We start from the raw sequence: 26,856 nt of genomic DNA, 5'->3' as shown, positions 1-26,856 counted from the left end.
ACTTGTGCTGTAGTTAAATTCTATCACTGATTACTTATTGTGACCTTCTGATAAAATTGATGGAGATTTAGCTAAGCATCTGGATCAGTGTAAACTCTGGATTCTGGCACTTGGAACTGAGGTGACCCAAACTTAAGCAATGCACCATATCTTTAAACGGTAGTGGTATTATAGGGAGACAAGACAAAGAAATGAAAATCATGTATCTCAACATATTCACCCATGATGTTTAAAATGAGGAAATATTCAACAATTTGGAATTTATGGTGAAACTGTAAAAGACTTTTTTTAAACATACACACATTTACATCTTCCAGTGGTAAATCACAACAATTTTGTTCAAAGCCAGTAAATCAAAGATAACAGAAGAAATTTAATATTGGCAGTGATCGGCAATAGTCTGGCAAAAATGATACATCTTTTCTGTTGTATATCATCGTATTGGTATCGTGCAAGACACATATGCTATTGAAAATCAGCTTGATCACAGAAAATTGCCTTGCATGTTTTGATAACAAAAACACACAATACAGGTCATGATGGAGAAGCCAAACCATTAAAATACATTGCAAGCATGTTGCAACTTTTATATAGCATATAGCTGATTGCTTGAAAGGTTTAAGAGCAACAGAATTAAATTTCCTTTGCATTTGTCATTTATTTTGTTACAACTGAATTGTTTTTCAGAACTAAAAAAGAGACTCGGTGTATCATTGGCAGCAAATCACCACAAGAAAATAATAGTCAAGGGCCAGCTGTCTGATCAATAATGCATGGCAGACTGGATTAGATGCTCCAGTTTAGGGTTTAATTATTCTGTTTGCCAGATCAAAGTCCATGATTCAGTGAGATGTTTCAACACGAGGCAAACCATGAGAAGGCATCAAAACAGTAACCAAAAAACAGTGAAGAGGGTTCTGCTTAATCCTTTTACTCATATTGAGCAGATGGAGATAGCATGTCAAACCATTGGACATGAATACCTCAAAAAACAGTCAATAGACCTCAACATGCAGGGTGTGTTGCAGAGAAGGTAGAGCTGTAGGAGTTGGTAGGGTTGTGGCAGGGAGTGATGGAAGGGTTGCAACTGTATGTCTCAGTTTCTTGTAAGATCCAAAAAATGTCACACAGCTTGAATTTTACTGAGGGCCTCATACACCAAAGACAAACTCAAACTATATAGGATTACCTCTGAAGACATTTGCTCCCTTGCATTTTAAAACCAAATTCACACTTTATGATGGGGTCATATACCTGGTGGCATGTTTTCTGTGGTACAATACAGGTAATTTCAAATGCAAATTACAGGAAGTCCAACTATATTTTTGAAGTTAATTGATGGACAATTCAAAGAATCACAAAGAGATACATCACAGAAACAGGTCCTTCAGCCCAGTGAATCCATGCCAATCATCAGATTAAGATTAGGATTTCTTTATTAGTCACATGTACATCGAAACACACAGTGAAATGCATCTTTTTGCATAGGGTGTTCTAGGGACAGCCCGCAAGTGTTGCCACGCTTCCATCGCCAACATAGCATGCCCACAACTTCCTAACCTGTACGTCTTTTGGAATGTGGGAGGAAACTGGAGCACCCAGAGGAAAACCATGCAACACGGGGAGAATATACAAACTCCTTACACACAGTGGCAGGAATTGAACCTGGGTCACTGGCACTGTAATAGCATTACACTAACTGCTACACTACCATGCCTGCCCATTAGACTTAATCCCATTTTGTTTTATTCTCCCAACTTTCTTATCAACTCCCTGCTGATTCTACTACTCATCCAGACACACTAGGGGAAATGTACAGTGGCCAATTAACCTACCAGTCCACATATCTTTGAGATCTGGGAGGAAACTGGAGCACTCAGAGGAAACTCCACAGAGACAGCACCAAGTTCAGGATCTTGAACCTGGGTCTCTGGCACTGTGAGACAGTGGCTCTGCCAGCTGCATCACTCTGTGGCTCAATTCCTACATATTACTGGCTAAAGTAGTGAGGGTCTCATGTTAACAAATCCACCCACTGCTTATGACAGATCCTTGAGATATGTCCATTGTGGCAGAGGCACTCACCAGAAATGTTCAAAACAAGGAATCTCTCTGAGCTTCATTTATTCAGAAGAGGTCTTTAGACATACTTAGCTGCCCAAAGTCCATCAAAACATGCTGGCCAAATAATGGGCTAGATCTTACTCAGTCTGTCTCCCCATGTTACCCCGTGACTACAAAAACCTTTCAACAATCTCAAGATCTCTGTGGGTCTCAAAGCCTGTTGTAAACATCTTTAATAATCAAATATATTAAAACAGAAATTAATTTAAATAACAAAATGATCAAAAATTGTTAAAACAGCTTTTTAAAAAAAAATCACAAAAGCCATATTAAAACAAATATACAAAAAAAATTAAAATCAAGTGTGGTAATGCTGAAAGACTGATCAACTGATAACTGGAAACTCCATAACTAAATAGGTACTGACCCTACCTTTTCCAATGATTAAAAAAACAATTGTATGATTAGGATTAAATTCTTTTCTGAGCATGATTAAATTCCCAATGAAGATATGGTAAAAATCTGACATGCACTAATGTAGAGAGGGTGCAATATAGAAAAGTTCAGTACAAATAGCAGATCGGAAATTACTTGATTATCTTTAAGTTCTTGTCTGGCCAGAATTAAAATATTATACAAGTGAAATCTAACTTAATCATCCCAAAACATGTTAAAGGGAAAAGGGCAGAGCGGATAATTGAGTGTTCCTTTTGATATTTTTAAGATGCAGCACTTACATTATTTAATAAAGTAATGACCTCATAAATGTATTAGTTATGAATAAGTCACAAGATTTTCCAATGGCTCATTTTCACATTAGTGTGCTGTTGCAAAAAGCTATATCATCAAGTAGTACCAACTGATTATTTGGACTATCCAGGTGAAGCAACAACTTGTACTTCTAATTCAATATATTGCATTTAGTAACTCATGATGTGCTCTCCTCTGCGTTAGGGAAACGAAAACAGATTGGGTGACTGCTTTGCAGAACATCTCTGTTCAGTTGATAAGGGTGACCCTGAGCTTCTAGTTGCCTATCACTTTAATTCTACAACTTTAGGCATCCAACAAAGCTACATGAAAGTTCAAGGAACAGCAACTCATCTTCTGACCAGACACACAGCAACCTTTCAGATTCAACAGTGAATTCAACAATTTCAGATCATCAACCGTTCCAGTTTTGTGTCTCACATTTCCAGCATTCAGTCCAGGTAATTTCATAATTTGTTTACCTCCTCCTATTAATACCTTCCCTGACATACCATCTGTTATTCACTAGCCTCTACGACCATTTTTCAGCCACCACTATCACCACCTGCAATGTGAAATCTCTGCTGGTCCCAACCCTATCAGAAACCTTCCCTTTTGTTCTCTCTGCCCTTCCTAACTTTCTCTGCAACTTAAAATGTTTTTAATCTCTACTCTTCCTAGTGCTGAAAGGTCATTGAATCAAAACATTAACTCTATTTCTCTCTCCACAGATGCTGCTTGATCTGTTGAATACTTCCAGTACTTTTTGTTTTTATTTCACATTTTTACCATCTGCAAAAAATTTTCTTTTGGTTTGTCAAAACTCAACTGTCCCTCAATACCTCTGAGTTCCCTAACAGAAATACACCCATCAATAATTAGATTATCAAATTTTCATCTTAGTTTTAAATTCTTTTTTGGCCTTCCTGCCCCCTCTTCTAGTCTTGTACAGTTCACCAATGCTGGCTGCATGCACATTCCAGGTTTTTTAAATCATTCTACTGTTGACAGTTTTGCAACTCTGTTGTCCCCTTCCAAAATCACTACACCTCTCACTCTTCCTTCAAGACACTCTTTGATCAAGCATTTGGTTAACTGTTCTAGTTTTTTTGTTTGCTCCGTGCCAAATTTTGTCTGATAATGTCCTTATGAACTGCCTGGGGATGTTTCACTACATTAAAAGTATTACATTAATACACCCAGTTTTTATTGTAACATCACAATGCTAGATGCTGTTTTCCTCTGCAAGGTCTCAACTTTTTGGCACTAGAGGAACGGAATGCAGGGCACCCACTAAGGTCTAATGTCCTTCTGGAATCATGACTGCTACAGTAAAAAAATGTATGGAGTGCAATATTAATATTCCTCCTTAAAGATCATCTTTATTTCTTGTAACTTTCAATTGGTTATTTTCTTGACATACTGTAATTGAATATCACCATGGGAATTCAAAACCATACTGAAGGGATGCAATTAACTGCCACCTTTATCTGTACAATCATTCCACATCCCACTTGTTGTAAGCAGCAGCTCCTAATGGAATCCAGTAATTCAAATGTGAGGCAGTTAATTGACATATTTGTTGCTCATAAGTGTATCCAGTTAAACTGGAGAGATAAGAGGAGCAACCAACTGATTTTGGTGGTTGAAAACAAATGGGAATTTGATCCCTCTGGAGACTTTAGCATGTGGTCTCCAAGAGTCGAGACAACTTTCACAGTATTTGGTTGTCCTTTTAATAAAATAAAATTAAAAGACAGGCTTCGATTTCTTAGATGAATGATTTGATGACGACTGGTAATTATTTGCCAGAATCCATCTGTTCTGTTCTACTGGAACTAAACTGGGAAAGGAACGGAGCGGAACATTGTGATTTGAACATGTAGATGTCACCAACGAGACCTAACATGAAGATTTTGTTAAAGAAAATTGTTCTATCAATTAACTTTGTAATTCTGCTGCTAGTTCGAGTGCACATCAGAAAATGGAGGTATTTATATTGTGTTTCTTCTACATCTGGGCTTCCCAGAGCACCTCACCATGAAAAATGTGACGTACACTGGTTGAATAAATAAATAAAGAGTATTCTATATTTATGTGAATTTCTAAAGAATAAGAGAATTAAAGTAAAACACTGCTTCTGACCTCAAATTACTTGATGCCTACAGTTATTGTACTGCCATGAGATGGAACTAAATGATTCTACTTCCCTTATACTTTCCTTTTATTTAAGAATATTTTGATTTCAATGTTTAACAGAAGAGTCCATGCTCATAATAGTCCAATAAACTCATATCGATGAACATGAACTAGTGCCCATGCAGATTAACTAACTTAGCATAAACAGCTGTGCTTCAATTTTTTGCGTTTGCAATTTGTTCTTCCTGCAGGAAGATGCGCGTGACTCAACATGTTTGTGAAAGACATTGTACTACCCAGATAGTTGAAGATCTGTGTATTATATGTCTGCAAATACAGAATCAGTCATTGTAAACTCTTTGGGGATTAGTGGAGATTCTTCATCACAATTACTTTAAGAGGTTTGTGATCAGTGTGCACATATAGCCTCATCCCATATATGTATACTGAGGAACATCTCAAGCCCAAATGTCACAGCCAAAAGCTCCTATTTGATGTGACTGGAGCATCTCTCTGTCTCTTTCAAAGTTCTGCTTGCATGTGCTATCGATTGGCCACCTTGCTCCAAGACCCATTTCTGCTGGAGGAACTCAATGGGTTAGGTCAGATGAAGGGTCTTGACCCAAAACATCGACTGTCCATTTCCCTCCACCTATGCATCCTGACTCGCTGATTTCTTCCAGCTGTTTGTTTTTTACTTCATTTTCCAGCACCTGCAGTCTCTTATGTCCCCATTTTTGGAATGCCTCCTTATATCATCAGTTATTTTCTGTCATCCAAGTAGCATATTATTGGCTCTGCTGTGAACATCTCTATGGGCTATTTGCTAGTGGATGTCCATTCAAATACTTCTTTATTTGCCTCACTGCTTCACAAACTTCATTTAAATGGGGCAGGTTTTTGCTTCAGTCATTAACAAATCCAAGGAGAAATTGGATTGCAACAATATCTGTCAGGCTTTGCATTTCCATTGCTGCTTTTACCTGTACTGGATCTGGTTTGAGTCCCTCTGTGGTGACTACATGACCCATAAAACAGCCATCCTGTGGCAGGAACTTTAGTTCACAAAAGCTGGATCGGGCTTTTGGAGGATTTGCTGGAGTAAAGACTCTGGCAGTTGATATTCTTGTCTTTGGAGAAGGACAGACTGGTGCACATCAACTGTTCTCCTCTGTATCTGTTCATTAAGGATCCCATCTTTCTGGCTTGGCCTCTCTCTGCCTCTTAGGCAGTCTGTCCTTCTCCAAAGACAAGAATATCAACTGCCAGAGTCTTTACTCCAGCAAATCCTCCAAAAGCCCGATCCAGCTTTTGTTGACACTTTTTGTTTTGCAGTGCTGACCCAAAGTGCATGCTCAACTACTAACATTTCCCCAAATAAACATTGAAGGTTCTTAAAACAAAATCTCATTGTTGAGTCCTACAGTCCACTCTTAACATACTGAACACTGAAGATTTGGTAGAATATCTTCAATTGTCTTCTTGGATATCCATTCAGAGCCTTATTCAAAGTACGTAGATAACCATACAGAACGTGAGCTTATTTGGCCATCAAGCTTGGTGCTCGAGGGATAGGAGTATCTGCTCATACAACGATACCTGTCTCTGCCAGTCTCTCAAGCTCAGTTTTCAGTTTCTCTTCGACAGCTACTGGAAGATGTCTTCGAGAATGTACTGCCTGCTGCTTACTCGCATCTAACTCCAATGGAATTTTCCTTCTAGTTTTCTGGAACTTTAAAATGTGTCTGCAAATTAATCCAGCAGCTACTTCTTGTTGGTTGTCTGCATTGTGCTCTTATCATTCCATTGTCTGGGCTGCATGGCTCCCAAGTTCTTTACAAGTGTCACAAACTCTGCATTGTATTTCTTTCCTTTCTTTGGATTTTTCATTTTCAGCTTACATTTGCACAGGGAAACTTCAGTTGCACAATTGTACCTTCTTAGCACTCAATTTATTTCTAAGTTACCTTCTTAGGAATGATATTGCATGTTGCACACATCATACCTCACTTCTTTCTCCTTCCATAGTTCCAAAGATTTGTTTTGGGTATTTGGCTCCCCTCCCTCTCATCTTGAGTTCCATGATGATTTTAATCTTGTCATACCCTTTCTCAAATTTCTCATGGCAACTGCAGTCAGCTTGTGGAACATTGTCAACTGGCGATGTCCCTTTCCTGGTTCTCTCCGTTTCCTACCAGTCCTTTTGGAGGGAAGATGATTCTTTGCATTTCTGACATCCCTATCTGTTTTTTGACATTCCATTCCAAAAACCAGGCAGTTTTCCTTCTGCCATTCATGGAAGTTTTCCAAGATATTTGTATACTCTTCACTGTGACTGTTCCTGTTGTGCTTTTGTTTGATTGCATGAACAGAATTGTGTTCTCCACAATCACATTCATCAACTCCAGCTTTGGACAGCTTGAAGGCGCTACAGCGTTTGACAAACTTTGCCAGGTTTAAGTCTGTTTCTGTGAACCAGGTGCTTCCTCAATCCCACAACTCCAATTCTACATGCAATCCTGTCATGTATCAACAAGTCCCTCAGATCACTTAAGTTACAATTTGTAGCCAGTCAAGTATGCGGTGGAAATCTGAAATAAAACAAGAGTGCTGGAAATACTCAGCCGAGCAGGTAGTATTGTTGGAGAGAGAAACAAGGTTAACATTTTAGGTCAATGACCTTTCATTATGCATCAAATGTCTGATTCACCGTCCATCCCTTGAAAAAAAGTCTAGTGGAGAGATTTAAAAGGAACCTGAAGGGAAACTTTTTCCATGCAAAGGGTGGTGAGTGTAAGGAATGAGAGGAAGTGGTTGAGGCAGGTACAAAGTTTCATTTAAGCAGCACTTGGATAGGTACATGGAGGGGAGGGGTTTGGAGGGATATGGGCTGAACGGAGGAAATTGGGACTAGCTGGGTGGGGACCATGGCCGGCATGGACTGGTTGGGCTGAAGGGCCTGTATCTGTGCTGTATTGCTCTATGACTCAATGCTGCTTCACAAATCCAGAGTCATAGATTTGTACAGCACAGAAAAGAATCCTTCAGCCCACTGCATCTATGCCAACCTTTTTTTGCCCATTTACAAAGTTCTGTGTTCAATCCTGATCTCAGATACTATCTGTGTGGAGATTATACTTTCTCACTGTGACTGCATGACTTTCCTCTGGGTTCTCTTATCTTAACAACGTTTGGATTAGTAGGTTAAATGGGCCACTGTAAATTGCCCCTGGTATGTATGAGAGTGGTAGATTTAAGAGGGAATATGGGGAGAATAAACTGGGTTATGGTAGGATTAGTGTAAAAATGGGTATTTGATTATCGGTGCAGACTTGGCGGGTTGGAGATCCTATTTCCATGGTACATCTCTCTATGACTGTCTTTGACATTTTGTGGGTTTGTTGTGAATCATGTTATATCTTTGAGCTACTTGCTAGCCTGAAATGTGATCATTCTCCATCTTGGCAACATATCCTGATCTCTAACCTCAATAAAACCTCAAGTTTTACCATGAGGTGGCACCAGATCTATTATAAACATAAGTTCAAATACCATAAGAAGCAGTTAGAGAAGATAAACAGTTTAAAAATAAAAATTGGCAATGAAAAAAAACTAACTTTGTGAGATGCCATTAGATTGTCCTATGACACCTAATGGTTCACAAATTTCCTTTACAGGAGCAAAATTACCTCCTTTACCTGGTCTGGCCTATAAGTGATGTCAACATGGTTGACTCTCAACTTCCCTTCTGAAGTGAACTAGCAAGCTGTATTAAAAGAAAAGGTGCTCTGAACAATTAGAATGCGGAAAAAATGCAGGTCCTACCAACCATACCCACTTTCTGAGAATGGTAAGAAACCTGCCATAAATCCTACTGTCAGTATGGTACAATTGACCAGACAGATTGATTTAAAAAATGGAAAATGATGTAACCTTCCTGCTTCTAGAAACAGGCAGCAAGCAATGCATGTCAATGACAATTTATAGACATTGTTAATAGCTTAGAGAATCCTCAATCTACCCATTTTGTGGGAAAGCTGTGTACATTAATTGTTTGACTAGTTCATCAATTGTTTGACTAGTCCATCACTTAAAGGCATTTTGAACATATAGCTATCTGATTATCTTAAAGTCTCAATGAAGTGTTTATGTGTGAAATACTAAAGTCTTCTTCTTTCAACCTTGATCCACACTAGGTATGGATCACACCCTAGGTATTTCCAGCAATAGCCTTTTATTTTTCATTTAGGCCAATTCACTATTGATTGACTGTCAGTTATTGCAATTAATTTCCCATATGCCTGGGAAATCTCAACTTAAATAAACTGATATTTTAAACTAGGAATGGGCAGTGTAATGCAGATTTCCAAATGTTCCTGTACAAATATTTACCGTTCTTCAAAAAGGATTACTACCTGTAGAAGAACAGCACATATAGGAATGTTGCATGAGCACATTAGATGTCTGTATGTGATCGGTGCCCATTTTCTGGTTTTCCTATTCATTGCTTAGTTTAAATGTGAACTCACAGAAATGACACAGCATTAAGGAGATCACATTCAGGCCATTGTGCCTGTGATGTTTCTTTGTTTGACCTTTTCGACTGGTCCCACTTCCATGCAATTTCCTCCATTAAATGGTAACCTTTTTACATTCATATATTTATCTGTTTTGTTTTTGAAATTTAGTCCTAACTACATCTCCATCACCCTTTGAAGCAGAGATCTGCAAATCACAACTACTCAGTGAATAAAACAGTTTTCTCTTAAACCACTCTTTATTAAAAGATACCAACTCTTTATTTGCTGGGAACAGTTTCTCCATACTTATTCAGTCAAAGTTTTTCATGATTTTGATAAATTTCCTTTTAACTTTCTTTCTCTAAATGAAGCAAGCCCATTCTCTCCACCAAACTAAAGTCCAACATCTGTGGTGTCATTCCTTAATTCTCTTTTGCAGTCTTGCTCAGGCCTTGACTTTCTTCCAAGTATCCAGTGCCCAGTACTGAACACATAATTTTATTAAGATTTAGCGTAAGTATTTTGACTTTGCATTCCACAGCTGTCATAAATTTACAATGGCGTAGTGGTTAAATTGCTGGATTAGAATCCAGAAGACTAGGCTATAAATTGAGTGGCACAAGTTTAAATCCCATTATGGTAAACAATTAAATAAATCTAGAAATTAAAATCTTTGTAATAATTGGAAAACTAATTGTAAAAACTTATCTGGTTTGCTAATGTCCTTCCAGGAAGGAAGTCTGCCCTATATGCAATCCTTAACTGCCCTCTGAAAAGTTACTTGGTTCAGAAGGCAATTAGTCAAACAATAAATACTGGATTTGCCAATGATACTTGCATCCTATGAACAAATAATTTTTGTTTTTAAAAAGCAAGGATTTTGTTTACGAGCATTATCTTGGCTTGCCACTTAAAGATTTGTGCATGCAGACCCAAGGGTTCTCTGTTCCTGCACCAACTTTAATGGCACATTATCTGGGTTATATTTCCTCTGCACATTCTTTCAACCACATTTCTTTAATAAACTTTATCTGCCATAAACCTGTGGAATTTATCAGCTATTATCAACTTGATCTGTTTCTGTCTTCCTCGTTCTTCAGTACATTTCCAAGCTCTCCAGTCTGAAAAACAACCATTCACCATTCCCATGCTACCTTTGTTCTTTTTAAGCTCAAAGATAAAATGTTACACCAACCAACACATAGTGGCCGGTAAAGTTCTGACTTGTTGCTGTTTCATAAACAGGAAACATATATAAAAGTTAATCAATCTGCCGCAAGGGATCTTGTGCACCAAAGCATGATGCTTCAGTATTAAGCATGTTACCAGAAGATATCTGTAATCATGGTAAATCATAGTGTACTGGCCAAGAAATTTGACGGCATTCTGCTTATTTCAGTACTGCAAAACACAGTACTTTTCCTGGAGTAAACTGTGATATAACAATTACCTCCACGTTGTTTTATATCATTCCAGAAATTCAGATAACCACTTTCTGCTGCAAGTAACACTCACATCTGATGAAAGTTACAAGTCAGATTTGCATCAAATGATGTTGTTTCTTTTTGTTGAAACATTGCTGGGGAATTAGACCATGTTGTTCCAAGTAGCAATTATTGTGTCACACTCACAGAGTAACTACAGTTTTTTTTGCACAATGTTGGCTCCCCACTGATGTACTAGTGCAAATAATGAAGTACCTCTGAAGTATTGTTACTGCTGAAACACTGCAGTTAACCTACTCAGATCCATTCCACCAACAGCAATGAGGTAAATGACAAAACAATCTCTTTTAATGATCTTGGCTGAGGGACAAATATTTCCCAGAATACTGGGAGAACTCTCCAGATTGCACTTCAAAATTTTCACACCAAATGGATCTTTTATGTTCTCCTGTAAAAGATTGTAAGTCTGACGATACAGTTAACAGTACTGCACAGACACCTACATCTGGATCATAGAGTCAAATTTCTGGAAAAGGTCTAGAATCTGCAACCGTCACACAGAGGTAAAAATGCCTTCACTAAGCCAATGCTGACATGTGTACTACATAACACTCCAGTCATTATAAAACAACATATAATTCGATTTCAAAAAGCAAAAATCTGCGGACATGAAATAAAAATAGGAAGTACTGGAGCTGAAGAGAAGGACACAGTTAATACTTCATGTCGATGATTTTTCATCAGACCAGAAAGTCATTGACCTGAAATTATAACTGTTTCTCTCTCTACTGATGCTGCTTGATCTGCCAAGTATCTCCAACGTTTTCTGCTTTCACTTATATAATTAGATTTTTTTCTAGCGATGTCTCAAGTGATATGCTCATATAAAAATACACATCTTGGAAATTCATCCCTGGCCAGGTAGCGTGCGTATTCTACTCTGGTTCGGAAAGTTAATGACACTGAAGTCAATGGAAATGCATGATTAAGGATGAACTTTAGGTACATGCCAAATGTTACGGACTGGGCATCAAACACAAAACATGTGTTCTAAATGTGAGACTAATCTTAAAAAAACAGAAGTCGCTGAAGTCATTGAATTATTACTCAGATTTACAAATAATTAGTTCTGACCTCCGAATTTGACTTACCGCAATAATTTATAAACGACTACATTTAGAATGGTGGCATGAAAGACACAGCCAAGGTTAACATTAAACTACACAGCTTGGAGCAAGTCATGAGATAACGTATATGGAATACCACAGGAGATCTATTAAATTGCTTTCCTTTTAAATGTATAACTTTACATTTACTTCCATGCAGTGTTGTTTTCTGGTTCACTATTGAAGATATTACAGTGCAGTCTGAAATGCCTCCACTGGATTGTATTCTGCATGGCATTAATTTGTAATACATATAAAAATTACAATAAGTTAGCTGCTCAAATAGCTTCGGTTCTCGAAACCAGCATTCAGTCAAAAGGGAACTAATGGTTAATTATCTGTAGGTACTTTAACATGTAGAAGCCTATTGTCCAAAAGTGATAAAGCTTGCAACCCACTGGTCAATCTAGATAGCTGAAAGTGGAAATTATCTTGACAAAAGAATATTTTTTAAGAATCAGAGGAATAACCATAATTCCCATAAGGCTGTAAACTTTCATTTTCATTTCTAATTTCTTAATACCCTTTAATGCACTTAGAATCTAGTTCTTATTGTCATGTGCTTTCAATACAAAACTCCACTAACTAGAAAGAGCACAGGTTGGCAGATGTAATTTGGTAATAGAAAATACCATAGTTGAGTGGTAGGGATGCCTTGAAATTCGCCATCTGTTAACAGCGCCAAACATGTTAGGTAGGAGCAGTTGTACGTTCTATTGCACTTCTGAAATGTGGGTATATTGGTTTCAACTAAACAAATTTCAAAGCAGAACAGAATGCATAGCTCCTAGAAAATCACAAATTTACTGGTCATGCTTTTGTTTTTCTTTCTTGACTTAAGAATTCAATCTCTAGGCCGGTAACTAATGAAAAAGAAATGCGGGTCAGGGCCAGTAAATAATTAAAGGGTTGGTTGCTGAATAATTGGTTACGGAAAGGCTGGTGAACATATTGGGGAGATAGAATAACTAGGTGGGGATAGTGGGACAAACTGAGGACTCCCATGCCTCTTCTGGCTCCACATTCTGATGATTACATTTTCAAAACTTATCTTATTGGGAGGAGACTTCTTTACAAGTGCTTGCAAAGCCATATGTGGACTTAATTGTCTTGAACACAGTTCAGTTTTGGCCACATTCAAACCAACACTATACTGCAAATGGTGCCTTAATATGGTATTAGCACCTTATTTGAATATGCTAAGGACCTAGTAGCTGTCCAGCATGAGCCATGGATGCCTATTTAGTGGCAATACATTTCTGGATCATGACTTCCTACCATAACTGATCATAAACTTCCTGCCCACCATATTGATGGTTATATTATCCCTTAAACACTCATGATTCTGTTCCACTAACTTTTTTTTTATGAGAATGGTTGAGTTTACTGGCTGAGCCTGCATTTACTGCCCCTGCTTAATCGCCCTCAAGAAAGAAGAGAGAACCATCTTTTTGAACCTCTATGGTCTTTCCAGTGAAGATACTCACACAATGGGATTGGTTAGGGAGCTGCAGAATTTAGACTTAGCAGCAATGAAGGAATGGTGGTATATTTCCAATTGAGGATGGGATGTGATTTGGGCCCCATATCTAAGGAAGGATGTGCAAACGTTGGAGAGTGTCCAGATGTTTATAAGAATGATCCTGGGAATGAAAGTGTTAAGGTATGAGGAGTGTTTGATGGCTCTGGGCCTATACTCGCTGGAGATTAGAAGGATGAGGGCTATCTCATTGAAACCTGGACAAAGTGGACGTGAAGAGGATGTTTCCAGTAGTGGGAGAGGCTAGGACCAGAGGGCACAGCCTCAGAATAGAAGGGCATCCCTTTAGAACAGAGATGGGGAGGAATTTCTTTAGCCAGAGGATGTTGAATCTGTGGAATTCATTGCCACAGATGGCTGTGGAGGCCAAGTCATTGGGTATATTTAAAAATAATCATCCAATGTGGCTGATAGGTTCTTGATTAGTAAGGGCGTCAAAGGTTATGGGGAGAAGGCAGGAGAATGGGATTGAGAGGGAAAAATAATTCAGTCTTGATCGAATGGCAGAGCAGACTCGATGGGCCAAATGGCCTAATTCTGCTCCTATGTCTTATGGTCTTATTTTAATAATGTGAACCTGAAGATGGGTGAGTTACCATGCCCTCATCCATCTTGATGACAGAGGCCACAAGTTTGGGAGATGATGTTGGAGTGGCCTAGTCAAGGAACAGAAGTGCATTTTGTAGATGCGCTGATGGTAGAAGATATGAATAAAAAGGGTAGAGGATAAGGGGCCAATCAAATGCATTGCTTTGTTTTAAATGGTGTCAGTCTTCTTGGGTGCTAGTTGAGTTACACTCATTCAGGCAAGTGAAAAGTATTCCATGATAGCCCCAACGTGCCTTATAAATGATGGAAGGTCTTTGCTAAGCAAGGAGATGAACCACTCACCACAGGGAACCCAGCTTCTGACCTGGTCTTAGATCCACAAGTTTCTATTGAATGATAGTCCCCAGGATCTCAGTTGGTTACTCAATGATAGCTGTGCTATTATATGCTCAGGGCAGGTGCTTACATTCTTCTCGGAGATGCCCTTGCCTGCTACGTATGTTACCAGAACATCACCTGCTTCTTAGCAGCTCAAGAATGAATGTTGCCCATGTTTTGCTGTCTGTATGCTTGAACTGATTTATAATCAGAGTAGTTGTGTATGAAACTGAACACTTCCATTATCAATACATTTCCAGACTTAATATGGAGGAATGTTCATTAATAAAGCAGCTCAGGTGCTTGGACTTGGAATCCTACTCTAGGGAACTCTTGCAGCAATGTCCTTCAATGACCATAATCAGCTACATTACATTGCAATTGAATAAATAGGTAGAGAAATCATAAGTCTTTGGCAAGCTCATTAAACCGCAAGGAATGTTTCATGATTCAAGTATCAACATGTCAGCTGAATCGTGAAGGCCACAATTAAGCTTGAGTAATGGAATGAAATTTGACTGTAAAACTCAAGTAACTTTCACACTTGGGCTCATTGTCACTGCAAAATTTTGAAGAGATGGTGCAGTTTGCCACCTACTGGACAAAATTATGAAATCATCTTTTCAAAAGTCTGCATGAAGTATACATTTTGCAAGGCTCTGCTCCTCGTACCAAATGGGACAAAACCAGGAATATTCATGTCATAGTTGATGGTGCTATCACCATTCACCGAGTAAATTAACATCGTTGTTCCTGCAAACGGAAGGATCCATAACTTCGGTGGATGAACATGAGAAGAACCACCAAATTTTACAACATAAGTCCAGATCAGAACAACATACATGGACGTCATTGCACCTAACTTAGTGACTTGTTGGGAACACTCTGCCTGAACAAGGCCATTCACATGAGTTGAAGTTCACCTAAAGTGTGTAGAATAATACATCTTGCATTTCAAAGGAACACAAGAGGAAAGTTCAGAGGGGAGTAGATGTTTAAAAAAATATTGGAAAATTAACCAAAGAAGGTGCTTTTAGGAGAGGTTAACAAACCTTGGTTAAGGAGTTTGGGTTTGATGAGGATGTTAAAAGGAGGAAAAGTAGAGCACAAGATGAAGAACTTTAATTCTAGAATTTGAGGAGTTAGGCAGCTGACAGCATTGGGAAAGGGAAATAGAAAAGGCCAGAGTTAGTTGAAGGTAGGTATCTTGGGGGAATTTTGGAGGATCAATGGAAACTGCAGAAGAAAAGCATATATGTCATAATGTTAATTCGGAATGGATTTTAAAGTCTGCTCACTGTACCCCAATGTTGCAGGGCTGATCCACACACCCACTGAATCTGTTGACCTTTGTTGCTCCTGTTTGAGCAATGCTTTAAGTTTAAGATTCCTGTTCTTTTTCAATCCTTCAATTCACCTCACCTCCTCCAGCCTTACAACCCCCAAAGATCTCCACACTCCTTCAATCCTGACCTATTCTTCATACAAAATGCTTCTTTCCAGTGCTGGCAGCGTGCTTTTAGCTGCCAAGCGGTTGCACTTTGGAATTCCCTCCTTAAACCTGCAGAATTTCTATCTGTTTTAAAATGTTCTTTAAGACCCAGTTCCTAGACCAAGCTTTTGATCAGCTGCCCTAGTATGTCCTTATATGGCTCAACATCAAATTTTGTTTGATGATATTGTGAGGTGCCTCAGGCATTTGGCTACATGAGAAGCTTTGGTGGGAGATTTTCCATGCCTTGGTGTTAAAGGCTAAACTCGACTGAGGGAAACAGGGCAAGTTTGATGTGTTTTGATCTTCACCAATTTTGCAGGCTGTGGTCTTCTTGCTCCATATGAACTTAGGATTACAATGGAGTTTAGTCTAACGCACCCTTTGAAAATTACATTGGTTGATTATTTTTATTTATTTATTCTTTTTACAGAGCCTGGCCATCATTTGGCAGACCAGCAGTTGCTGTCCATCACTAATCAAACTGGAGAAGGTAACAGTGACTGGCCTTCTTGAATGCTGTTAACTTTCTGGTAAAGATAGTCCCAAGGCAGTAATGGGTAGGAACTTCCTGGATTTTGATCCAGCAATGGTGAAGGACTGGTGATCTCTTTCCAAATCAGGATGGTGTCCAACTTGGAAGAGAACCATCAGACTGTGGTATTACTACATGGCTGCTGCCTTTGCCTTTGTTGGTGGATGTTGCTGCTTTGGGAGATGCTGTCAAGAGTAGACTAGGTGAGTACCTACAGTGTATTTTTAAAATGGTACACATTGCAATCAATATGCTCCAGTGGTGGAGGATATGAATGTGCAGAATGGTTAATTAGGTGTCACTCAAGTGGGTTGCTTCATCCTAGATGGTGATGCGTTTTTTGAGAATTGTAGGATCTATGATCATTTAGGTATGTGGAGGTTATTCCATTGCATTCCTGACTTATACCTTGAAGATGGTGGAACAGTTTTGGGGTGACAGTGAGTGAGCCACTCACTGCAGGATATCCAGCCTCTGAGCTTCTCAGAGGTTGGCAGTGGGGGACACAGGGATGGCGACACCATTGAAGGTTCAGAGTAGATGGTTAGACTCTCCCTAATTGGAGATGAATGTTGCTTGACCATTTTATGGCACTAATGTTACTTGTAGATATTAACTAAAGTTATTAATTAAAGATTACTCTTGATAAACAGGAGTGGTTGCAGAATATTCTACAAGAGGTGCACTAGGCAAGAGTCAAATGACTCTTAGGGATTTAAAGAGCCAGGATTAGATGTGACAAAAATGAGCTGAATTCCCAGCTGATCAAATATATAGGAGAAACAGGATATAAAACATTTGGTACTTGATATCAATGTCCTTTGATCAAAACATGAGAAAAATACTGATTAAGAACACCAATGCCACTAAGGTTGTTTGGCTAAGTAAATGGAATTATATAATTATACAGAAAACTGAGGATGGGCTTTTAAAGAATGAAAATAACACCACTGACCTGCCGATGAAGTCATCCTTCTTCAGAGAGTCTTTGTCCCACACTGTGATGTCTATGATGTCACCCTTTTCATTTGCAAGAAGGAAATCAAATTGTTCTCTCCATTGAGGATTCAGAGTTTTTAAAATAACCTGGAAAATTTAACACAAGTTATACTCAGATTTATCTAGTAAACTGCATAAAAATCAGAATGGAAGACATTCACTCTACAGTTTTGCAATGCTACAAACAATAAATAACATACTGACATACTAGCAAAGAGTTTTCGTAGGGCACAGTTGACAACTAGGAAGAAGTTGCTAGCTTTGGGAAGTGATTTTTTTCCCCCTCAACTTTCTGCTCAAACCTATTTGCACATAATATGCATCATACACCAGCATTATAGAAACATAGAAAAACTACAGCACAATTCAGGCCCTTCGGCCCACAAAGCTGTGCCGAACATGTCCTGACCCTAGAAATTACGAGGCTTACCCATAGCCCTCTATTTTATTCAGCTCCATGTACCTATCTAACAGTCTCTTGAAAGACCCTATCGTATCCGCCTCCACCACCATTTCCAGCAGCCCATTCCACGCACTCACCACTCTCTGAGTAAAAAACTTACCCCTGACATCTCCTCTATATCTACTCCCCAGCACCTTAAACCTATGTCCTCTTGTGGCCACCAATTCAGCCCTGGGGAAAAGCCTCTGACTATCTACCCGATCAATACCTCTCATCATCTTATACACCTCTATCAGGTCCCCCCTCATCCTCCGTCTCTCCAAGGAGAAAAGGCCGAGTTCCCTCAACCTGCTTTCATAAGGCATGCTCCGCATTCCAGGCAGCATCCTTGTAAATCTCCTCTGCACCCTCCCTATGGCTTCCACATCTTTCCTGTAGTGAGGCGACCAGAACTGAGCACAATACTCCAAGTGGGGTCTGACCAGGGACCTATATAGCTGCAACAATACCTCTCGGCTCTTAAATTCAATTCCCCGATTGATGAAGGACAATACACCATACGCCTTCTTAACCAGAGTCAACCTGTGCAGCCGCTTTGAGCGTCCTATGGACTGGAGCCCAAGATCCCTCTGATCCTCTACACTGCCAAGAGTCCTACCATTAATACTATATTCCGCCAACATATTCGACATTTTCAATTCAAGCAACTCCTGTCCCCGTTCAACTTAGTTTAGCTATGAACGTTAACAAAGCACAAGGACAGTCACTATAAGTTGTTGGTCACAGCTCAAATACACAGGATCGCAAGAGGCTGCAAAAGGTTACTGATTCAGCCAGCTCAATCATGGGCACAACCCTCCCCGCCATCGAGGACATCTTCAAGAGGCGGTGCCTCAAGAAGGCATCATCTATCCCAAAGTACCCTCACCATCCAGGACATGCCCTCTTCTCATTACTACCATCAGGGAGGTGGTACAGGAGCCTGAAGACAATTCAGGAACAGTTTCTTCCCTTCCACCATCAGATTTCTGAACTGTCCGTGAACCCATGAACACTACCTCGTTATTCCTAGTCATATATTTATTTTTGTAATTCATAGTAATTTTATGTCTTTGCACTTTACTGCTGCCGCAACACAACAAATTTCACAGTATCGAAGTCAGTGATAATAAATCTGATTCTGATTCCTTCTGGGGAAGGTACTCCCACAGTGCTGTTAGGCAGTGAGTTCCATGATTCAGTTCCAGAAAGGATGAAGGACCTGTGATATATTTCCAATTCACAATGATGTGCAACCTGGAAGGGAGCCTGCAGGATATGGCATTTCTGTGCACCTGCAGATTCCATGTCCTTGTCCTTCTTGGTGGTAGAGGTTGAGGATTTGGGGGGTGCTGTCCAAGTTTTTGTAAATGGGAGATACTATGTGCATTGTGTATCAGTGATGAAGTGACAAATGTTTATGGTGTTTAATTGGGTGCCAATCAAGCAGGTTGCTTTGTCTTGTACATTGGTACTGCACTCATCCTGATATGGAGAGGGTATTCCATTATGCTCCTGACATGGTGGAGAGGCCTTAGGTGTTAGGAGGTGAGACATTCATCACAGGATACTCAGCCTCTGACCTTCTCTTGTAGCTGAGGTACTTACATGACTGGTCTAGCTGAGTTTCTGATCAATGAAGATCCCCAGAATATTGATGGCAGAAGACTCTGTGATGGTAGTGACATTAATATCAAGGGCAAGTGGTTGAATTCACTCTTGTTGGAAATGGCACTCCTGTGGCATCAATTTATTTGCCACTTATCAGCCCCATGCAGACTATTTGGATGTTGGGTTTCCAACATAATTTCTGAGTCCATGTTTATTTTCACATATATGCATCTTCCATTGGGAATTTTCACGTAATTTTTTCAGCCAGTCATGACAGTGCAACCTTCTCATCCCAGGAATTAGCCTTGTGAACCTCTTCTGGACTGCCTTAATGCTGGTACACCACTTCTTAAATAAAGGGACCAAAACTGTATGCAGTACCCCAGTATAGAATCACCAATACCCTGTACAATTGTAACAATACTTATCTATCTTTAAACTCCAATGCCCAAGCAACAAAGACCAATATTCCAGTTGCCTTCTTGATCATTTGCTGCACCTTAATGCTGACGAAAGACTACATATTATTCCAAATTCTACATCAACTGTTGCATTTATTAAATAACCCATTGTATACGCAGCTATGCTAAAGTTGAGTGGATTTCCAGTTGCCTTGATTGTACAAAATACAAGCTGCTGGAGGAACTTAGCAGATCAAACAACATCAGCGGAGGCAAAGGGATGGTCAACGTCTCAAGTGGAGACCCTGCATCAGGACTGTAGTTTGTTTTTTGCTCCAGCTTCCAGTACCTGCATGTCTTTGTGCCTTGATAGTACTCCCATTTATCTTTCCCTGCACATTTCACTGTTTCACAGTTTTTTCCCCCAATCTATTTGGTGTCCATGTTCCTTGTGGTAGTAAGATCATGGCAGGCACTGATGAGAAACTTAGGCCAAGATTTATTAGCTTCATACAGTTTATATACTCTGCCCACTAAAACACTAAATAGCTAGACACTGAATTTAAAAAAATTACAAAACACTTTAATTCATTATTTGCATTCTGATTTATAATGCTTGAATTTCATTGTTACGTTAATTTTGAATTACCTTACTCTTGTATTTCTGGCAGCCCATTTTGAACTTCACATAGGGGTCACTGAGCCCATTTGGATCCATCGGCTTTAAGTCTCTTCCCTCAATTAGAGTGACACTGACAACCCCTTTCCAGAGCTGGTCCTTTTTGTGTGCCTCCAGAAGACGTGCATTCTGCACCTGAGGGACCAAACAGGAGAAAGGAAATTGTTAAAAAATAAATTAATTAATTCATATAAACACTGTTTCCTGACCGTGTATTAATGTTTTTCAGTTTGATGGATAGCAGTAAATACATGCTTAAAATGCAAAGACAACTTGCAAGAGTATTCTGTTTTGTCACCTATGCCATTCTGATCATTAGGACTGAATGTTTACTGTAATGCCTCATCTATAGAATATGTACTGAGCATATCAGACAGTATTCTTAAATCAATGCACTACCCCTATACATTAAGTCTGTTAGGAAGTTGTGGGCATGCTATGTTGATGCTGGAAGCATGGCAACACTTGCAGGCTGCCTGCAGAACATTCTATGCAAAGATGCATTTCACTGTATTTCGATGTACATGTGACTAATAAAGATATCTTATCTTAAGTGTAATGCAGATTAAGCAGTCTCTACTACAGAGGAACGAGTCTCTGATCAACATTTCCTTTGTGAATAAATTTTCTTTTCAATATTTGAGGGACTATTTGTCACAGCTATTAAAAGTGTGAAAGTACTGAAAAATTAAACATTGTAATCCTCAGAAGATTTCTGTCACTTGTGTAGTGTTCTTTATCTTAGAAGGACACCAACTGATGACCTGCCCCAAGTAAGCATTTCAATTTGTATAATTAAGATCATTGCATCTGTGCACTGGAAGGTTCTACATTCACTTCAACAAATCACCATAGAGCTAAAAAGGAATGGTCATGTCCACCAGTATGTTAAAGATGCTTTGAGCAGATTTGAATACCAATGTGCATAACCAACGACTATCTTCACACTAATATTGTTTATCTGAATACGTGGAATTTCATCTTCTGAAAATCTAGCTTAAGACAATATGGATGGTAAATATTATAGCCCCTGAAAGCCAGCATAAGACATGCAATATAGAATTAACCTGACCTTATTGCTTCTGATGCATGCAACCACTTAATATCTACACTGTCTAAAAATTACCAGGATTGCAAAACATAATCATTGCTAACCAACTCAGCTGAGGCCAATATCATGGGTTGGGTTGTTATTTTGACTGACACAGATTCACCAGATAAATCAGAGCAGCATCGAATGTTTCCTATTTCAACTCAGTTGTCAGTTGGAGAACTTCATGGCCAGATTACTTCAAGCAAAGTCGTGATGGTGATAAGAGGAGCTCGGCGCTAAGTTGTGTCAGGTGGATGGGATTGGTGAGGATGAGGTGGGTAAGAGAGTTCCAGGATGGTCAATGAAAGGTAAAGACCAGGGGTTATACAAATCATCCCTATAAACCACAACTTCTGTTCAGCAACTATAAGAAAGGAATTTATCATCCACGGCTTTGAATATTACCTCCATGTGCCTATGGTTTACATTTCAAAACCTCATCACCTATGTTGTTAGTACTTATTTGATTTGCCCAATCTATATGTAATTGATAACTGTATTACCCCAGCTGCATGCACTGTTACTCTCCTTATGTATTCCCTGCTCTACACCACAAGTACTATTTGGATGTCTATAAACAATTCCTACCAATACTTTCTTTCTCCTATTGCTTCTTAGCTCAATCCAAACTGATTCTAATTCTATACCACAATTTGTGAGCCAAGATCTTTTCTAACTACTGTAAAGATTTCTTCCCTCATTGACAGTGCTGCCACGGTTCCTCTCCCTTGCCTCTTCTTCTTAAATGTGGAGCAACCTGTAATATTTAGTTCCCAGTTTTGGTCACCCTTCTGCCTTCTCCGACATTCAATGAAATCACGTTTGGTTGTTTCCATCAACTTTCCTGCTCAAACCCCATATTCCTTGATCTATCTAAAAATCCATTAATCTCTGCCTTGGATATATTTAGTGACTGAATGTCTATGGGCTCCTTAGATAGAGAATTCCAAAGGTGTCCCCCGCCCTCTGGATGAAGACATTTCTTCTCATCTCAGACCTGAATGGCTGCCCTGGCCTTCTGGAGCTCCCGGTTGCCAGCTAGTTAGTTCGCCTTCCCATTCCCTCACCAAATTGTCCTCGGCCTCCTCTAATGCTAGGGTGAGGCTAGATGCAAACTAGAGGAACAGCAACTCATATTCCGCCTGGGTAGTCTACACCCGACAGCATGAACATTGAACTCTCTAATTTCAGGTAAACCGTTGCCCCCGTCCCTTTTTCTCTCTCCTCCTGATCTACCCAGTTCCTCCCACACCCACCCCAGCCCCCATCACCCTGTTTCTTTCCCCCTCCTCCACCCACTCCATCTGCCCGTCACCCACACACCCCTCCCACTGGGTCCCCTCCCCCACTGTTCCCACCTGCCCTCCCCACCTCTCTTATTTGATTCCATGCTCCACCTTCCTCTCCTATCAGATTCTGTCATCCACAGCCCTTTGTCACCTCTACCTCCAAGCCTCTGTCAGTATTTCCACTCTTCCCTCCTGTGTCTGTCTATCATCCTTCCTTTCCTGGATCCACCATCCTGCTTGCCAGGTCTTGCTCCACCCCTTCCCCTCACCTCTTTATACTGGCTATCTCCCCCCTATCTTTCAGTCCAGATGAAGGGTCTCGACCCAAAATATCAACTGTCCATTCCCCTCCACAGATGCTGCCTGACCCACTGAGTCCCTCCAGCCTCTTGTTCGTTGCTCCTGAATGGCTGGATCCTTTTTGAGACTTTCACCCCCACTACTAAATACCTCAGCTGGTGGAAACATCATCTCTGTATTTACCCTGTCAGTTCCAAGAGACTTCTCTATGTTTCAAGGAGATAATCTCTTATTCTTCCAAACTCTAGAGAGCAGAGTGTCAGTCTAACTAATCTTTTGGCATAAAGCTTACGAACTACCTGTGTAGTTACAGCATTTACATGACTTGCCAGTTAAGCTTCTGGATAACACTGTTATCCAGGGCGTTGATTATAGATAATAATAATGCCACTGAATGTTAAAGGAAGGTGTGATAAACTTTTGCCAGAGACGGTAATATCATTCAAGGAAGATTGGTTAAACTCTCTTGTTGGCAATCATGGTTGCCTGCCATTGTATGGCATGAATATTACTTAACCATTATCAGGCCAGGTCTGGATCTTGTTCAGGACTTGCTTTAAACTGTGATTGCTATGAAGAGTTGAAAATGGAAATAAACACTGCACAATCATCAATGAACACCCCAATTACTGACACTATGATGGAAAAAAAGCTGTGAATGAAGCAGTTGAAGATTGTTGGTCCAAGGACCCTACCCTGAGGAACTCCTGCAGTGAAGTCCTGGACTAGATCTGAAAAAGCTCACCCATGTTCCAATGTAGTAGGTTTGACTCTGAGCACTTTTAAACTGAATCTAATGACTTCAGGGAGTCAAAAGCCAGTACTCACAACAATCTGCAGTAAAAGGTGGTAGCAAGTAGGGTAATGCCACTAGAATGCAAAACTAACATTCTATCCAACATCATGAAAAATACAGCATGATGTAACAAACGGGGGGGGGGGGGGGGGGGGGACATTGAAAATCTGTGAAAGGGAAAAATGACTGATAACAAAAGGAAACATGTTTTACAGCTCACCCAATTTTAATGAAGAAGAAAATGTGGGCAGAGAATAAGACAAAGTAAAAATTCAGGCCTTTTGCACAAGCAGCTGGGAGTGATTTCACTTCTCATTTGTCTCCACCTTTCCTGTACGCTTCAATATCATATGAAATAAATTTTGCCATCATACACATCAGACTGAATCAAGTCTATGGGAATCCAACAACATTCAAGCTTAACACCATCCAGGTAAATCAACCCACCTGATTAGCAATCCATTATTGGAGGAAAATGGCTGCACTGTGTACTACCTAGAGGATGTACTGAAGCAACTTATTAAGATACCTTCATCAAAATCTCCCAACACATGGGCACTACAAGCATGGAAGGACAATGCTGACACAAATAGGACCATCACCAACTACAAGTTCCCCTCCAAGCTAAATATTAATATGACATTGGCCTAGAAATTCACCCGTGCAGATTCTCTGGTGCTAAAACAGTTAGGAATCTCTCTAACACTACTTCAAAAAGCTCAAAAAAGTTTGTGTAATTCATAGAGTCATAGAGTAGTACAGCAAATTCATTGGCATCAGTTCCAAAACAGTACCAGTGGACTCCCTCACATAACCCTACTCTGCTTCAAGAACAGGGCGAATGAGGAGTTGAACTTTCCACATTAGCGGTACCTTTACTCACAACTCTGAACTCAGGACATGGTTTTCAAAGCATCATGCTATAGTGTAAACATTACTCTTTTAGCTGGTGGACAGTATTGGCAAGGAATGTATGCATGCTAGAATGACGGAAGGGTGCCAAAGGAACCTACACAGGCTTCCAGTGATAAATCCATGCAGGAGTCAGCCTCCTTGTGTGAAGGGCATGTATGGAAGAAACTTATGAGGGGGACTAAGGGCATGAAAGCTCTCCACAAATACCTGGTTTTTGGGAAGCCTGCACTAAAGCCAAATGAGCCTTTCAGCATGAATGCAAAAGTTGCATTTATCAAAAAGCTAAGGTTCTTTCCTTTCCCAGTCGAGCAGTTCCTGAGATTTGCAATGTTGCAGTAAACAGAAATGTGTCACATGTGGCATATCTCAGCACAGGGAGTCTGCAAAGATCCTGAGGCAAGGTTTCTGAAAACTGACCTTGATTGTGAGAGCAGCAGAGAGGTTTTTGTTTTTCGTTGCTTCAGCTTTGTACAGCAATGTGAACACAGGAAAATGAAACCTGGTTCACTAATTCTTCCTCCTTAAAACCCAGCTCTTTCAACAATACTTGGATTATTTTACCTACATACATCATTGTGAAATTTAGTATCGGATTTTATTTGTGAATCACCCTCAAAGTATGTGAAAGGTGCACGGTACCTGTTGCTATTTCAAACAATTATCAAACTATCCATTACCTTGCAGGAAGGTGTCCAATTCCTTCTCAAAATCATTTTCTGTGGAGAGGACAAAATATTTAAACACCAATAAGCTGTCATTTTGATTATAGTAAATCCATTGATAATTATATGGGAACTAGTGCTGTCACTGGAGAAAATGGAGAGGACTGGGGAGAGTTTAGTATAATCTATGTGGCCTTATAATAGGTGAGAAGTTTAATAACTAAGTAAAATTAAATGAACGGCACACAGGCTAAATCAAAGGTTTAACATGAGCTCAACAACTGAATGGGGCATTTTCAAGAGATTTATAGCCTTAGTTTATTCCATTTTAAATTCCAGAATTTAATTATCACCAAGAATAGTGTATTCCTAATAAATCAGTTTTCAATGGAGAAACTGCCTACTGACCATGCTGAATGACAGAACCTAATCTGAAATATTAACAGCTCAAGAAACCTAGGAAATTAAAAGTTGACACTAATATATAAATAATCCATCAATGTTTCAGACTCCCAGTGTAGCCTAGACACCAGTAATTTATGCTTTGCACTTAAGCAAATCCTGCTATTTAAATCTGAGGTTTGGCCTGACCTGACACACTCATCCCACTTCAGTTGGAAGCTGCATGGTGTCCAAGTCAAATGTTTTATCAGATCTGGTTTAGAACCTGCTCATGGGTTCAACAGAGTTGGTGAGCACTTCTATTTAATTTGTTTGAAGACAACTTACATGTTTACAGAACAAAGTTTTCCACTTAAATGTGAAACTCTGCATATGCATGACATAAAGTAAAAACAGTACTCTCTCCTGCACAGAGTATTTAGAATTCCATCATGGAAGATGCAATCAATGTTAAATACAAATAGCAAATGCTGTAAGTGCTCCACAAATCGAGTGAACAGAGAAACAAAATTAATGTTTTAGGCTGATTGCCTTTCATCAGAACTGGAACATAACAAGAGACCTTGCAGATTTTTAACCAGGTAGAGGGGCAAAGAAAATAGGGAGGAAGGGAAAGGACAAAAGGCCAAGATAGGAGTACGTCCGAAGAGATTAAGTGACAGTTAACAGTGCAAGGCAAATGAAATGGT

General features: G+C 39.6%; 1 protein-coding gene across 4 annotated transcripts in view; it reads right to left on the bottom strand.

Annotated features, from left to right (window-relative positions):
• Nucleotides 1–26,856, bottom strand: part of LOC127572741 (multiple C2 and transmembrane domain-containing protein 1-like) — a 409,900-nt gene that overhangs the window by 216,665 nt on the left and 166,379 nt on the right. For 3 of the 4 annotated variants that reach the window (XM_052020315.1, XM_052020317.1, XM_052020319.1), the window contains 3 exons: nucleotides 25,781–25,819; nucleotides 20,681–20,845; nucleotides 17,534–17,664 (listed from right to left, as the gene is read on the bottom strand). In XM_052020315.1, coding sequence (XP_051876275.1) covers nucleotides 17,534–17,664; nucleotides 20,681–20,845; nucleotides 25,781–25,819 — 335 coding nt within the window. The remainder of the gene's footprint in view (nucleotides 1–17,533; nucleotides 17,665–20,680; nucleotides 20,846–25,780; nucleotides 25,820–26,856) is intronic. The other variant, XM_052020316.1, reaches the window with a different exon arrangement.

This window comes from Pristis pectinata, chromosome 7, assembly GCF_009764475.1.
Source record: "Pristis pectinata isolate sPriPec2 chromosome 7, sPriPec2.1.pri, whole genome shotgun sequence".
Classification (NCBI taxonomy): domain Eukaryota; kingdom Metazoa; phylum Chordata; class Chondrichthyes; order Rhinopristiformes; family Pristidae; genus Pristis; species Pristis pectinata.
Note: the sequence above shows the minus strand (reverse complement) of the source record. Positions and strands in the feature narration are given on the sequence as shown.